The sequence below is a fragment of the Protomyctophum parallelum genome (assembly GCF_964188405.1).
Source record: "Protomyctophum parallelum genome assembly, chromosome: 17".
NCBI lineage: Eukaryota > Metazoa > Chordata > Actinopteri > Myctophiformes > Myctophidae > Protomyctophum > Protomyctophum parallelum.
The window spans coordinates 35,762,785-35,779,579 of NC_139719.1; the positions used below are offsets into that span (position 1 = coordinate 35,762,785).

The following is a 16,795-nucleotide window of genomic DNA, read 5'->3' on the forward strand; positions in this document are numbered from 1 at the left end:
CAATGCACATACAGTACACTGATACACACCCAATTACAAGTACACAGACCAACACACAGATGTGTATGTGATATAACACACACAACTCACATATCCCCCTTACAGTTCCACAAAACACACTAATGTGTTGTGGAATTAAGACAATATGTCACGTGGGTATTTTGCTGGAATACTTTATTTGAAGCTTCAATAAAAAAAGCCCAGCCTTTAAATTTTTATAGTACATCATGCCATTTCTTGCCAAGGGACTCACAAGTATCAAAAAAGAAGAAGAATAAACTAATAAAGAATTTACAAACGATAAATACATTCACTTAGTCTTCAGCTGGCAGGCAGAGATTGCACACAACACAGAGCTTGTCTGAATGGAAAACATTTGTCAAAGTCAAAAATCACATTCATCTCACAGCACGTTGCATCTGCGATGTCATACAACAGACTATAAATTATGCATTAGCATTGCACTTGAATATTATGAGGAAAAAGTTTTACAGCAAAGACTTGATCCCAGGATAAGGCTGCCTTTGAGTCAGATAAAGTTATTTTAAAATAATGCCCTTCATGTAATGCTGCCTTTCATGGCCATCTTGTACATCAGATTGTCAGGGCGTCGTCAATGAAGTTCAGTCATCGCTGGTACTTCATATGGGCACTTGTTTCACAATGTGTAGCTCTCATTCAAATCAACCTTCATTTTCTGTTTCTCCATGACTGCCTCCAGCTCTGTGGCTCTCCGAGCATCCTGTAAGAAAAAAAAGTAACAATACATGATAAATGTATACATGATAGTGATTTGTGTGTCAATAACAGACCCTGGGAATTTGGGAAGTTTTTGAAATATTCATTACCTCGAGCAGGGCTTTCTGCACTGTGAGCTGACTGTATACTCTGGCGCCCTCGTCTGGAAGTACCGAACGTAGCTCTTCCTTGTTGAGGGAGAACAGCTGTGCACCAGTCAGCACTCCCAGACACAACACCGTACTAAAGGACAGAGAGATAGGGAAGGGAATTACATCTTGTATCCTTGTTCGCATACAATCACCCATTATACTAATACATTTAGGAGAAAACAAATATATATAATAATTAAACAACTCACTTATTAATTATTACTACTAATTAAACAACATATGGAGGACCAATGATAGTGATCGTGCTCTTGTACTTTTTAGCATACTTTAATAATGGCACTGTAACAATGACTGAGCACTTTGGGATTGAGGGGTGCCTGTTAATCCTGTTAGCTGATTGATTAGACTAGCATCTTGGGTGGATTTCTATTATACTGTGGTTTGTTGATTAGAAATGTAAGGGTGGAGTCTGCAAAGTATATAAGGGAAACAGCTCAGAGTGTAGGCTGCAATGGGGATGAAGTTGGAACTTTGACTCTCCATTAATTTAAGTTGTTTAAATTGTTGCATTGTATTTTCTTCATTTTCAATTTGTATTGGCCTGGATCAAATGTAAGAGATTTATTTTCTGCAAGCTCGCCTCCTAATGGTTTTCACTGACTTTGTGCCCATCCACACACACACACTTTGTGACACAGTGACATTATAACTAGTAAACTCACGGTTCACTAAAGCCCTTCCCTCGGAGCCACTCGGCCACCTCATCCGGCGGGGAGTGGTAGTCCAGGGGCACAGAGGTGTCCGATGACCGAGGGATGATGAGGGACGGCTTGTTCAGACTGGCCTTCCCGTTGGTCAGCCTCTGCAGCAGCTCATCATTCACCTGCATGGCTGTGGGAGGTGAGAGAGAGAGTCATGTTTATTTCACACACTTTTATTTTATTTCAAGTAGGCGAATCCTGATTTAAACGGCACCATACAATGGTGTTGCTCACCAAAAATACACAATCTACATTCTACAAGCTCACCTGGATATGCTATTCTGGAGTATAGATTAAGCATGAGTCAGCGATATAAGGTCAGTCAGCCACAGGAGATGCGCAGAGACAGACCATTCCCAAAATATCACGGGCTCCCCTGAACAGCTGACATATGTCCATTAGCAGCCCGTTGTCTCTCTCAAGCATGCACGCACCTGTTCACTCATGGTCAGTTGTCGTGGATGGAGTGACAGCGTCATCTATAAATTTACTTAACCACTTTAATCCCGGCATCCCTATTTTGGGGCTGTCATCAGAGGCACATTCAGAACCCGCTTGACGGTGGTTCTCTGCGACCCACTTTGACAACACCCTGCCTGGGGTTTAGAAGCTGGTACCTTTATCTGTGTCTTCTTGCGCCTGTATGTGTTGGCTGTAGGGAGGTAAGGTGCGAAGCCGCTGGGGGGACGGCGCAAGATGTAAGGCAGCGGGGCTGGGTGGGACCACAGAGAAAGTCTTAGCCAGTGGAGGCGGGGCAGGAGCCTGGGAATGGGGAACAGAGAACAAATAAACATTGGAATGCATGCAGGTATGTAAGCAGGTATAGGCCAGCGTATTCCCGCCTGTGTGTGTGTGTGTGTGTGTGTGTGTGTGTGTGTGTGTGTGTGTGTGTGTGTGTGTGTGTGTGTGTGTGTGCGTGTGTGCGTGCGTGCGTGCGTGCGTGCGTGCGTGCGTGCATGCATTACCTTGGGAGCGTTGTTTGTCACTGGACTCGACTGGTCTATGTGAGCCACAGGCTCCAGGATGTTGAAAGGAACAAAGCCGACCTCATTGAACCTATTTCGACATTTCCACCAGCGCTTGGATGATTCAACCACCTGCCCAGGACAGTGCACTAATTAATATCTCATAATTCTTTAATAAATCATAGCTACTGTGTATACAATTCCCAAATATGCTAGCAGTTTTCCATTGAGCAAAACGCAACACAAACAAAAAATGTATATTGGCTTTGAAAATCTGATATGTGTCAAGCTCACATTGTGCAAATATTGATTCGGGGACCCCAAAATTATATTTGCACAGCCTCTGTATTTATGTATATATTTATTAGAGTAGCCAATTATTTTTTAGACCCTTTTCCTCCCCAATTTAGTTGTTTTATGCCAATGAATTCCTCCCCACACACATTACTGTTGTCACCGACCGACAAAGCCGGGACTATACACTGCGCCACCCTCTGTAGTTGTTAACCTGGCTACTAATCACTGAGCAAGGTTGCATGTCTTCCTGAGATAAAACTATAGCCACAAGGCTAGTAGTTTACTAGTATTGGGTTGAGTTGAAGAATGCACCATGCACATCACTGTGTGCAGGGTTATTATATTAATTATTTTCACATAATGGCTCAGTGCTATGCCACTTAATTGTATTAGTCTTTCTTTTCTTTTTTTTGAATTGCTTTATCTGTGTCTATGCAAATTGCACAGCTTTGGATATCATTACAAATCTCAGGGTTAATCACTTAAGCTCTATTTTATATTTGGGTATTCAACAATAGCAGATCTACAAGCTCCCAACGAATCACTATTTTCAAAACATTTTTTTAACATATTCACCAATAATGACATGCCCCAATATAGGGACGACATGGTTAAAGTGGCTATGCTGCTGTCTAATATTGATAATCCCTTGGCTGAATACTTGGCAATGAACTGTTGCACTTTGTCAGTGGTCAAGGGTTGTGTTTAATGTTGGAACGAACCAAAGCAGATTCCTTGAATGAATCTCATACTTGGTGAGGAAAATTCCTTTCATAAACCACAGACTTGGTAATAAAGTGCCTCCCAACATTCCTAAATTCTTGTTCATGGGTTCCCAACCTTTTCCAGATCAGGGCCCAGTGGTGTTCACGGGCCACAGTCTTGCTTAAACCGGCTGCCATGTTAAGTGGTCAGATGGATGTTTAAGGCTTTAAATTCTTATTTTTGACATGTACATTATACTGTATATATTGTTTATATTAATGTCATATTAATAGCATTACAATCTTAGTGTTTTGACAATTATTTGGGGGCCCACAGGTTGGGAATGGGCGGTCCTAGTTCCTTACCTCTAGTACATCTCCTTGCATCACAGACAGCTCACTGCTGTTCCTGGCTACAAAGTCATAACTGCAGCTATATATTCTGTCTGGCTCTGGTGGATGTGTATCGCTGTCCCTGTGGTGAAAAGGAAATGAATGAGTTTTATTTTTTGCTCTCGCACAGTAAAATCCTCAGTGTTCATTTAACTCGGGGACTTTGCACAACAAGGGTAAACAATGACAGGTGAGTGATTTGTATTTGCAGAGGCGACCTACGTTTCTTCGTTGGTGGGTGTGGCAGGCGATTCGACTGACTGAGAAGATATTTGCTGTTATGAAAGAGAGAAAAAAGGGCTATATGAGCAGTAGACAGACATACTAAACGAGTTAAAGAAAGACACACACTCACACACACACACCTGTTTTTACACACGGTGGTATAATGTGCCTATACTGTATGCAGGTATTCCATACCTCCTGTTTTACGAGGAAGGCCTCATGTTTGTGTTGTGACTCGACCGGATCCTCCCAAACCTGCCCGTCTGCCTTGGAAGCTTCTGGCTTCCAGCCATCCAGAAATACTGGTGTGTACGGCGCTACAGGCCCGTGCAGCTGAGAGCTGAGAAAGAATGGAGAGTCAGCATTGGCCTTATATCAGTTTACAGTGTAACCAAAAGCAACTGGGTTAAAGTAGGTGCAGCTATTGTCAATTATAGCGATTTAAGGACAACATTAACAATGAAGAACTGCTATGTATGAATGTCAACCCTTGTTTTGTGTCAACTTCAGTGTCTGTGTGTGCTGAAGTTTTGGTTTGAAGCTGGATCAGTATTCTCCACAGTGTCAGAGATAAATATTGACTCATGTCAATTCGACCTCCAAAGGGCAGACTGGGTGACACTTGTCACTGTTGGCTTCAGATAAACTATCGTTCATATCCAAGCAGCTTAGCTTAGCTTAACTTTCATTCATGATTAAGTGAATGTATGAAATGCGCTATATGCATATATAACATTTCATTTGGATTGTCATGATCCCTTGTCATTATTGGCATCCGAAGATGATTGCTGGTACTGACCGAGGGAGAGTCCAGTTGGGACCGAGAGACGTCCAGAGCTGCCTCTCCTCCTCGGTGAGGGTGTCTTGCAGCAGCGAAACAGCAGAGTTGGTGAGGGCAGGGCTGGATATAGAAGCCCCCAGAGCCGGTCCTCCTGTCGTTTTCACCATCTGCACACGCACAGATAACACAAGATCATCAGTATCATCATAACTTGATGGATTAGGTCAAGAAGGACTCCTTCAGCCACACTACAACTTAGGTGGCTCAATCTATGGCATTTTATGTCGGAGTAAAGTATTTTGTTAAGTGTGTTAGAGGTAGAATACACAGATTCTGAATCTGAGTTTTTTCAGTGCCTTTTAGGGCGAGATCTTAAGATACAGAACACATTGAGACGTTTCCTCCTGATAAATTGATTGACTTTTTCTATTTTGCATGCGTCTATGGAGTTAACATTACTCTTATAGACCCCCCAGGTGTGGTTATAATATTCAAATATGTCTTCCCTGTCCAGTATTTTTGGTTTCTTCCTGAAAGCCTTTGTCAAAAAGCCCAATCAAAATAACACCATTTTAGTGACATCACAACCCTAACCCCTCCCACATTATCATACAACAACAGCTGTGGGCGAGGCTTAAGTTCAGGTGGGTGGTGCTATGAACTGGTGGGTGTGGCCACATAAAAACATAATTTTAACACTTTTTTGAAAGAAATCTTCCTCCTAGTATAATCATAGTACTTGATGATTATGGGTTTTTTTTGGGGGGGGGGGGGGGGGGATCACGGCACTCCATCTTTAAGATATTCACTCCCTGTGTAATTTATTCTTATCAGTTGATAAGATAATTGAATATAATTTCCTCACTTGCGTTTCCATTGTTAACCTTTGACTGAAGGGACAATAAGGGTTTAAATTAAATTGTGTCCCAACTCCCAATTTCCTAATGTTAGTGACAGTTTAATGCAATGTCATGACATTTGACGGTATTGCTCTAAAAATTATATCACCCTGACTAATTTGGTTAAACGTCAAACACTGTTAAAGCATTGTATTACTTCAAATCAAAAGGTTGCTTGGTATGAATGAACACAAGGCACAGACATATCTGTATGGGCACACCCAATCGTTTGTAGATCTAAATGTTAAATCCTAACCTAAACACAATCTGAACATTTTCCTAACCATTTCTCCAGGTAAATGTGTGTCAAATTCTACTATACTTCTGGGCACACACACACACACACACACACACACACACACACACACACACACACACACACACACACACACACACACACACACACACACACACACACACACACACACACACACACACACACACACACACACACACACACACACACACACACACACACACACACACAGAGAGAGCGAGAGAGAGAGAGAGAGAGAGAGAGAGAGAGAGAGATAACCAGCTTCTCACACCTCTCTTAGTCTCTCCCTCTTTCCATACAGGTGTGTCACAACACAAACATTTCACACACCCTGTTTTCAGGTTTAACATTGATTTCTATGAACTGAAATATATTGGGAGAAGAACAAGTCAAATCAAACAGCACAGGTGGAACTTGCTGGACATACCTGATATCTATTTTAATTTTTCTAAATATTGTATTGAAATATGTTATTATACTGGACCCCTAATCTCAGTAACTTTTCATATAACATGACGTACTGCACATCATCATGATTAAGGGTACTATGTATTATGTACATGTATTATGTTAAATGTATACATTGGTAATAACTATAATAACAATACTGTTATCATAGTAGAAGTACAGCTCAATCTGGGAAGCAAATACTTTTGAGGTTCAGGGTTAGGTATTAACTGCATACTGTACGTGAATATACAAATAAGAAACTGTACTCTACAAGCAGTACTGTAAACAAACCAAACGTAAATGCTATATATTAATCATGTCATTGGCGTTTAATTTCAGGCTATCGCAATGAGACCTGCCTTGTGTAAATATTGAATAGCCCTCATAGTTTCTGCTAACATGACTTGCTTGAAGAGGCGTGTGCAGCCTCTTCTATGCTTTCCTTTATTGATAGTATATAGTTGTCACTTGCAGCAAAGGTCGTCAGGTCGTCAAACACATGACGCGCTGTCAGGCTGCATTAGAGCCTATACAGTGTGGTATGCGCCTGGACCGCTAAGCCAGCGGGCACCCCGCACATAGGATTTTGATGACATCATGGTAGGCAATAAATATTATGTATTGCTCTAATTAGGAAACCCTTCATGGTGGTGGTGATCTCTGTCAGTATAACTCTCTCACAGTCTCACCGCGGACCGGCCAGTAAAGAATGGGCGTAAAGGTTATGACTGACTCACCATATCCAGGGGTATGAACACATGGTGCACAAGGTCCTCAGATGAAGGGTTGGCAATTGCAGACTTCAGACGAGCCTAGACAGACACAGAGAGACATTAACAACACAGTTATAGACAACAGCCTGTCCCGACAAATTAGTGTGAGGTCAGGGTTAGGCACCGTCTTTTGTGAGCTAAAGGTTATGGTTAGGTTTTTAAGGACTGAACTTCCCCTGTAAGATGCAACATTAAATAAGGAGTCAACGGCCCACCTAAATAAGGCATGAAACCGAGGAAGCCGGCACTCCTGTACACGCAATCGAATAGGACCGCCAGGAAAGGACGCCAGGGTTAGTGAGGTTAAGGTTAGGCTCACAGCCCTAGTTTTAAAAAGAACAAGAAAGAACTGTTGACATGGTAATGACTAATGAGTACTGGCCAATCAGAGCCAGTACCATGTCTTCACTGAATCACAGTGTAGAAAGGAATAACACCTTTCAAACAACTGCAAATTGTTGGAATGACAAAAATCTATTCAAAATTCGGTGAGGGAGATTACTGAATAGCCTATCGTCCTTTTGAAAATGACTTGCAAAGAGATAGGCCTACACAGAACATTTTCATGCTCAGCAATATCCACACAATGTAAAATATGAGGTGGTTAAAAACTCACCAATAGGCTGAAGCAATATCTGAATTTCTGGAAAACATCAATGAATTCCTCTTCTGGTGGAGGACGGGCCTTTGCAGTGAGCAGGTCCTCTGTTAAAATGGAACGGTGACACAGAAAAACAGATGAAGCAAAGTAAATCCATTCAGTACACAGAAAATACATCTTCTGTAATGTATTCTCATGCTTTGGAGGTACAGTAAATGACAGTTTCCACTTGAACTGGCAGCATAGACTGTAGGCTGGCAGTCTAATTATTCCACTAGACGCCGGCAGTGTCCAATAACTTGCCATGGAGGACTATAGGCAAGTTTCCTTTGCAAGAAAACACTACAGTAGTTGATTTCTACAAGACTATAGAGAACCTATACTCTTGGACCCCATGTGGCAAATGACTAGAAGGAGCCACTGCAGTAAAATATACAAATACAGCATTGTGGTTATATGCAACCACCAACCAGTTGCACTTGACATCGGTGTCTGTCCAGACATTATGTAATGAAGACTTTGAAGAAAGTGCTAGTGTTTTGTGAGCATTGTCACATTGACCTTGATCTTTGTCACCTACTTCTAATCAGTTCATCCTAAGTTCATGTGGACATTTAATTAAATTCTCCAAGGTGCACATGAGATATCGTGTTCACAAAGTTGGGATGGATGGCCGGACAAACAACCAGCAAACATAATGCCTCCAGCCATGGCTGTCCAAACAAACTTTATATGGACTCTCACTCTCTTTCGCTGCCCATTGCTTACCTTCAGCGTTTTGCTTTTTGCTTTTCTTCTTTTTTTTCTTCCTCTGGCTGAGTACAGTGGCAGCTTCGGCAGTCTGCTGCAGTTTTGCCATGAAGCTCTCGATGTCCTCGAAACAGTGGTTAAGGATCCCCTGAGGAACAGAGAGACAGGAACCAGTTAGTCACCCTTATGAATTACACCCAGAGAACCTAAAAATCGGTTGTCTGTCAAAGTGATGACAAGGAGACATACCACTTCTCTCTCTGCGCGCAGGAAGGAGATATCTGATCCTCCGTTCACGCCGTTTGCTGTGGAGGAGAGAAGATTCAGTTCATCCATTTTCGTTCATTGGAGGACCTGGTATTTCCCGCATGTGGAATGCCTGCCACCCCCTCTGCCCCTGTACACACATATACCCCCTACCCCCACCCTAAACACACAATGTAATCTCTGTGCTCCGGGGAACCTTTTACCTTAAATACCTCTCTGTGCTTCACTTCCCCTCCCTGTCCCCTTTTCCTACCATCTCATCCTCTTTTCTTCACTGTCTTTTCTCTGTCTTTCAAGCCCACTTGAAAACAAAGAAGCATTTTGTTTTATTGTCATTAACCACATGAATCCTAGCATCCCTATTCTTCTGGACATATATAATAGGCAAACATTTGTCAAAAATCAAGTAAATCTCCTTACCTCTGGTTCCGGGATAAGGCGGAGGGTTGGCAGGCGGTGGGTTGGGGGCTTGTGGCATGGGGGGGTTTGGAATTCCGTAGGCGTCAATCATGGTTTCTGTATTCTGGGGAAGCCTGAAAGAAGGAGAGGAGAGATTGGCATACTCCCAGTAAACCCACCTACAACACAAGCATGGGTCTGACATTCAATGAATCAAGTGGAGGGGATGAGCTCAACTGAAGGGGCGAAACCATCACGATATATTTGTTTTATAATACTACCATCATATCATGATATTACCATAACAGACAATATCTTGTCTCATTTCACAAATATAAAAATGATATCAATATATTGGCCAGCCCTATACCTCCAGTTGTCTTTTGACTGTTGCTAACAACAACTGTTCACTCAATGCCAGCATGGGAAACACCCATCAGAACAAGAGCATGCCTATCCCATTTGGTTGTCTTCCACCCGGAAGAGCATGTGTATTTCTGTCTGTGGGGTAAAAATATGGAATGGCCTGACCGAGGAGGTGAAACACAGCAGACACATCTCTCGATTCAAGATACTATTTAAACACATCCTCTTGGCTAAATACAGTGCATCGTAAATGATTTGTATATTTGATATATATATTATATAATATAATATGTGGTATGTAATATATAGTATATATATAATAATATGATTTAACATATTTGACCGATGATGATGATTGGTATTTAATTTATAGGGATCCTGGTGGATCTCTATGGTGACACGGGGGTGGGTGGAGTATCGGGTTGGCTCTCGCCATTTGGTGTGAACCTCCTTGATGGTGGTATTAAATTGTTTGGATTGTATATTGCTTTATTTTGATGTTTATAGGGTAGGCATTTATAAGCTTTCAGCTTCAGCCTATTCCTTTTGATCACCTCCAGTTCCTTTTTTTTTTTGTTATGTAACCATGTGTTAATAACTAAGCTGTTTTGTAACTGTGAAGATGATCAAATAAACTAAACTAAACTAAAGATCAAAATCCTTTTTGAGATGAATGGAAAATCCTGAAAGAATGAACCAATAAGGGTGCATTTTAACACTCTCCCATAGTTTTAACACTCAGTGTAGGTGACTTCATAACTGGATGACAATAATGATCACTGACACAGATTCCTCAAGGTAATCCACTGTTTATGAAAATGATGTGGCGACTCTTTAATGTGAAGCCCACACAGCCCTCATTTTGTGCCAACCCACAGTAAACAATGTGGGGGGAAAACAACTTACTCAGAACTACTACATAAAACAAGAGTTAAGGTGCTGTAAGTTATTTGTTTTGTTTTGTTAAATGAAGTGTTATAAAAATCTATATAACACCAGTTTCATGCAATCAGGAGAGAGAATTGGATACAAGTGAAATTGGAAGTAGCCTATTGAAAGAAAGAAAGCATGGATTACTTTGTTTAAATTCTGTTAAATCTGTTACATTCATGGACTTTGTTCACCTGTTCGAGGTAAATGTATAATGATCATCAATAAAGTAGAAAGGCAGATTTCTCCCATTGTGTATATTTGTATGTATAGGGGCCTATCGTTTTTTTCTTGTATGTATTGTCCTTTTTACAATTTAGGCATTTAACAGACGCTCTTAATCCAGAGCAATTTACAGTGAGCAAGAACAAAAAACATGGCAATTCATCAAATACATAAGAATAGTCATCATGAATAATACGTAAACTAACAGTGGATTATCTATGCATGAATAACTATGCATATATACTATATAGTGCTATGTCTACATAAAATGATATCTAAGTTACATAAGTGAGCCTTTGCATGCCTGTAAGGTTGTCGGGGCTAGGGCTAGGATGGAGTCTGAAGAGCTTTTTTCATGTATGTTTGTTTAAAATTCAATAAAAAGTAAATTGAGTTGAAACTCTATCAAATTGAAAATTGATCAATTCTCGAATCTCGATCCTAGTTGGATGAAATTTGTAACCCAGCTGAAATTGTATTTTCTGTTTACTAAAGAGTTGGAGAGACGGGATTGCCCCTGTTACTGAACAAACACATTATATAATAACATTGACCTGATGAAGATGTATTGACATTGAAACATTGTCATGTTATTTGCCTGCTGTGGGGAAAATACAAAAGGCTTTGGTTGTCAGGGCCTTCTTTCTTCTATTCTACATGATACAATGATCAGAATATAGAGCTTTAACTTTTTAACAACATTTTAAACCAAAAAATATCCCTTACAGCACCTTTAACACAAATTCTCCTTTAGATATAACCAATGGCTATGGAAAGCAAACAATGGAAATGCCAGAGGCAAGGACAACACTTTGGCTGACGTTGGTATGTTTGCCTTTCCTTACACACCTGCACGAGCAACAAGTCCGTCAAAGTAGTACTAATTCAACACAACACAGCAACATTGAATTGGTACCCTACAGTACAGTCATATCCACAAGCAACTCATAGCACTTTCTCTTACCTACAGTGTGTCCTTTGCGTGTCCTTTGTACGAATGCCTCAATATTCCGTCCAGGTATGAACTTAATGCACTGCTGTCAAGATAACCCTCTCTCTCTCTCTGTGTCCACCTCTCTCTAGGTCTCTCTCTCCCTGTCACAATGGACTTGTTCTCTGTCACACCTTCTTAAGTTATGTAGAAAACCAGAAAAACTGGTCTCTCCTCTTGCTTTTCTGTCTCTCTCAGCTGCTCTCCCCTCCCTCCCTCCCTCTCTGTCAGACAGGTGGGTGAATGAATAGCGTCACCATGATTTTGATTTGGTCTGTTTGTTTATTTGAGACAGATACTGTGACAGATACTGTTGATTATACAATAGAGACCTATCTGTGGACTAATATTTCTTCCTCTCACTTCCTCTTTGTTTTTGTCAGACGCTTGTGCATAGACATTCTCACACACACACACACACACACACACACACACACACACACACACACACACACACACACACACACACACACACACACACACACACACACACACACACACACACACACACATCACACCACACACACACACACACACACACACACACACACACACACACACACACACACACACACACACACACACACACACACACACACACACACACGCACTTCAATGGCTGAGTAGACCATGAGTAGCCATGACCATGACGTTCACTGTACCTGAGGGCCTTAGGGCGCTGCTGGCTCCTGTTGGAGGACGATGCCAAAACTGCACCTGTGATGTCATCGCGAATCTGCTCCGCCTGCAGAGTGGTGTGAAGTGGCGTAAAGTGGCATGGCATGTAAAACCTGAACCTATCCTGGCAGTTCAGTGAGAGCACGACGTGCTGTGTCACACGGTATCATGGCTCTATAATTATGTGTTGTGAATAGGGGACACAAGTGAAACCAATTTACTTGAGCCATTTAATAGTTTTCAGGTGAACCAATGAATTACGGTAAGTGGGGAAAAAGAGCCCCCTCGGCCGGGCGCTGCACAATTTGAAAACATAAAATAAAATAAACAAATAGGGGTATTTTGGTTTAATTTTAGGGAACCCATCTCCCAAAATAAACAGACAGACAGAGGCTAGTCGCTGTGCAAGCCTGCCGCTTTAAACTGGATCAGGCTTCCCACAACACCGCAAGCATTGTCTGCAGTGCAGACAGCAGAGCAGAAGCTTTTTTTGTGCCAATATGTGACAAACGTAATGGCCTGGGATGAGGACTCCTGCATATTATGCTTTGAATTTCTGCTCATTAGTCTGTCTTTTTTTGATCAGCATGTATGAGGCCTTCGACCATCATCTTTTGGAAAATACAAAACATTATCTAAAGAATATCAGCAACACTAGGGTGTATTGGCACACCCTAGCCCAAATGGTAAATCCGGACCTGGACATCGGCCCAAATGTCAAAATCGTGCCTCTTGAATCCAGCTCTTCCGCATGGGAAACTAAACGGCTACTTTTCAGGGGAAGGAGAATCCCTTCTGGCCAAGAGACATAGAGCAATATGCTTGTGGGGTACACAGGAAGGGCCACTCTGCCACATTACAACTCTGTATTATCAGGCTGTAGAATATCAGCTATAGTCAGTGTGACAGCCTATTGATTCTCATACTCTTGTACTCTCTAAACATGACAGATACGTTAGTCATGACCAATGGCCAAATTGAAATGAAATGATAATTTTAACCATTCATCTCCAGACCCATATTGTATCAGACTCCATGAGATAAATGGCTGTTTGTCACGTCAGATATGCTCACCTTTACAGTCTCACAGCTGAAGAAGTGAATGTCTGGTTTCTTCTGGTCTGCACTTTGGCACACCAGCAGAAGTAGAGATGGGAACCGTTTCTCTTTGTGGAGCGCGTCACAGCGATGGATAGATTTGAAAGAATAGTTCTCCAGCTCATCCTGTATGAATAGATAGATATTGATTATAATATGAATGATGAGCACTGAGCAGCAACAACAATAATCATGATAATAATCACCACTGTCTAATTTTATTTATATCGTACTCAACCTTCAGTGCTGTTATATAAGCTGACTAGAATGCTCTACCTAAAAATTCTGATGATTTATTAATTGACTTTTTCCTACATTTATCTTAACCACATTTAATGATTCTCTGTTTCCTCTACAGTATGTAACCTCAAGCCCTGTTTATTTCTTGAGCCATGACCCAAGAATGTAATATCCCTGATCTGCTGGTGTGTGTGTGTATATACTGTTTTATAACGCACGCACGCATGCACACACACACACAGTGTGCATAGCATGAGAAAAATTGCGTGGCTTCAAGCTGTCAAGACAATATCCCATGATTGAATACCTTTGTGAAACCCACACTGACATTTAGCGACACACTGAGCAATTTGACCAGGCTTCTGTAAATTGCATCCAGCAAGTGTTCCATTCACTACTGCTCAATTGGCAGTAGTGCTGTTTACTTGTTTTTCAACTAGTGGTTTATATTAAGTACAAACCGACAAAATAATTGAGAAGCAGGCAAGCAGCAATCCAACACTTAAGAGTCTTTTGTGTTTGTGTATTGTGATTCAGTCTTCAGATAGGTGCAGTAAAGAGAGGAACCTCAACGTGTTATTTCTGTCTGTTATATCTGCCCCAGATCCTGCCTTCCAGTGACCCCTGATGCTCTTAGCTGAGTGTCCTGCTTGGGGTCCAGAGTGTTATTTCAATATCAACATGGGCCTGACCTGGCTCTGTGTGTCTCTAAGTCGAATGGCCTCTCGTCCAACCTCCAGGATCATCTGCTGGCTCCATATCTTGTTATTCTGAGCCATGACAGAGATACGGGCCTGTGCTTCCTCCACACTCTGCACCTCTCCATTCTGGAGGGAGAAGGTCACCAGGTGCTGCATTGGGGTTAGACCGAGAGAAGATAAAAGTAAAGAACAGTGAATATATAGTAAATACTATAACAGGCTTCCCTGTCTTTATACATTTTTCACCAATTTTTCAACACTTCTCTGTGTTTTTTATTGGTCACACACACACACACACACTACAGACCAAGCCTGTCTAGAAGGATGTTCCTCTTCTGTGCCACGGTGTAAAAACAAATAGGTTCGTTTGTGCAAATGTCTTCCTTTATTTTAACATATAAATGGCAGCACTTACATTGACAACATATTGTGACATGTTGATCATCCTTTGTGTTCCCAGCCTACTGCTTGGATACTGCTTGAATGTTTCCTGCTTATCCTAAAAACACAGGACAGGGTGGGTGGGGAGGGGAGAGAAGGGGAGGAGAGACGGGTGAAGGCAGGGATGCTGCAAGTAAGAATCAATTATTTGTATAATTCTTTTCAGGTGGAATTACAGTGGGTGTTCCAGTCATACATGTAAAAGTTCATTTGTTATTGACAGCCATTTGAAATGAGTCATCTGAAGGCATGCCTTCCACACTAAAGGATCAAATGAGCAAGTGCAAAAAAATTGTGTTGTGTAACTGTGAATTGAATGGGAGTTTGTTTGCGACTGATTGCTGCTTTTGTATGTATTATCAGTGTTTCAGCTAGGGGTGGAAAGTAACAAAGTACAAGAATGCTTGGAACAGTAATTAGTTACTCTACTAATTATTACGGTTGCTTACTTTACGTTACTATAATATAGTCAGTAAGTTTGCTTTGAACCTCTTTGCTCTCATAATAAGGGTTTTTCTCGGGATGACAAGATTGTCACCACTTTCAAGAGCACCACCAAATTTAAGAGGAAATGGTTGCCTTGAGGGCGAGAATTTTGCGAGAACGATATTCTAATACTCTTTGATTTCCTCTGAAATACAGTACTTTGACTTATCCAGTACTACTAGAGTAAAAACATCTGAGAATAAGGAAACATGTGAATGAGGATGTTTTTAACAAAGGGAAACTACTAGAGTCATGACTCTGAGGAAGATCACAATATCGAAACGTCAGTCATTACTATTTATACTAGTACCTGAATAAAAACTGAATAAAAACTGTCCGAACTGTTCCAGCATCTTCTCCTTCTTCTGCAACTATTGTCCCTGTTCCTGTGATGCACCAGACTAGCCGTTTTAGGCTTTAGGCGTATTAGTAGATTCCCTTTGTTAGAATCTCCTTGCCCCACTCTCTTTCTCTGTTTCTTATTCAGTAAAAGCCGACATCCTGTGAATGACCAGCCCAACCAGTCTGACAACAATTCTGTCAGTCTCCCAGTGGTCATTTCTTAGAATGTTTCAAACCAAACAAGAGTATTGCCCAAATGACAGCTTTGACAGTTTTGACAATGACAGTTTTCCCTGCTCTCTCTCATCTCTTTGGCATGCCACTCACCTTATCCCAGTGACAACAGCACATTTCTTTAATATATACTGTCTGTCTGAGGAGCATCTACAAAGGAAAGGCCACATATTTCAAAACATGTGAACCAATTTTGAGTGTGCTCTTGCCACTAGATGTTAAAGACTTGTCTTGTTCATAATACATGAGAATGCATAATCCCAATAATGCTAGAATGCTTATGTTAGTAGACAACACGACCGCTGCAGCAATTAAGACATTTTTAGGGACTTTTTTACGGATTTTCTCAGGCTGGCTGATACATTACACAGGCACTCTCATATACACATTGATACATATTACCAACTTTTACATACAGAAATTATTTTTGAGATCAACTTACCGGTTACTTGGCCCCAAATATTACATCAACAGTTTTATGTCAGTGAGTGCGAGTGCCTAAGTTAACGGGGTTAATAGCAGCGTGACTCTATCTTCATACATGTCTTTCTTCTCCAGCTATTAAAACATTTGTCAAAGTGGAGAGGTGTGTCACCGTGTTCAGCCCTGCCCAGTCTACTCCACCTTAGAGATAAAAATGTATACAATCTCTCTCTCTCTCTCTCACTCT

The 16,795-nt window shown here is 41.3% G+C and overlaps 1 protein-coding gene across 3 annotated transcripts; it reads right to left on the reverse strand.

Moving 5' to 3' along the window:
* Window positions 1-163: 163 nt before the first annotated feature.
* eps8l1b (EPS8 signaling adaptor L1b) lies at window positions 164-16,672 on the reverse strand. 3 transcript variants are annotated; one of them, XM_083787907.1, is made up of 19 exons: window positions 16,568-16,672; window positions 15,038-15,121; window positions 14,614-14,772; window positions 13,658-13,807; window positions 12,568-12,650; window positions 9,415-9,527; window positions 8,977-9,032; window positions 8,746-8,875; window positions 7,993-8,081; window positions 7,341-7,415; window positions 4,996-5,144; window positions 4,392-4,536; window positions 4,194-4,246; window positions 3,945-4,053; window positions 2,578-2,709; window positions 2,230-2,374; window positions 1,574-1,742; window positions 849-981; window positions 164-742 (listed from the first exon to the last, which is right to left on the reverse strand). In XM_083787907.1, the coding sequence occupies exons 2-19, from the start codon at window positions 15,065-15,067 to the stop codon at window positions 659-661; spliced, it is 2,004 nt and encodes a 667-aa protein (XP_083644033.1). In that variant the 5' UTR covers window positions 15,068-15,121; window positions 16,568-16,672; the 3' UTR covers window positions 164-658. The 3 variants fall into 3 exon arrangements, with proteins under 3 accessions (XP_083644033.1, XP_083644034.1, XP_083644035.1); XM_083787908.1 differs by lacking the exons at window positions 12,568-12,650; window positions 13,658-13,807; window positions 14,614-14,772; window positions 15,038-15,121; window positions 16,568-16,672 and adding an exon at window positions 11,879-12,005; XM_083787909.1 differs by lacking the exons at window positions 12,568-12,650; window positions 13,658-13,807; window positions 14,614-14,772; window positions 15,038-15,121; window positions 16,568-16,672 and adding an exon at window positions 11,883-11,978.
* Between the last annotated feature and the right edge of the window lie 123 nt (window positions 16,673-16,795).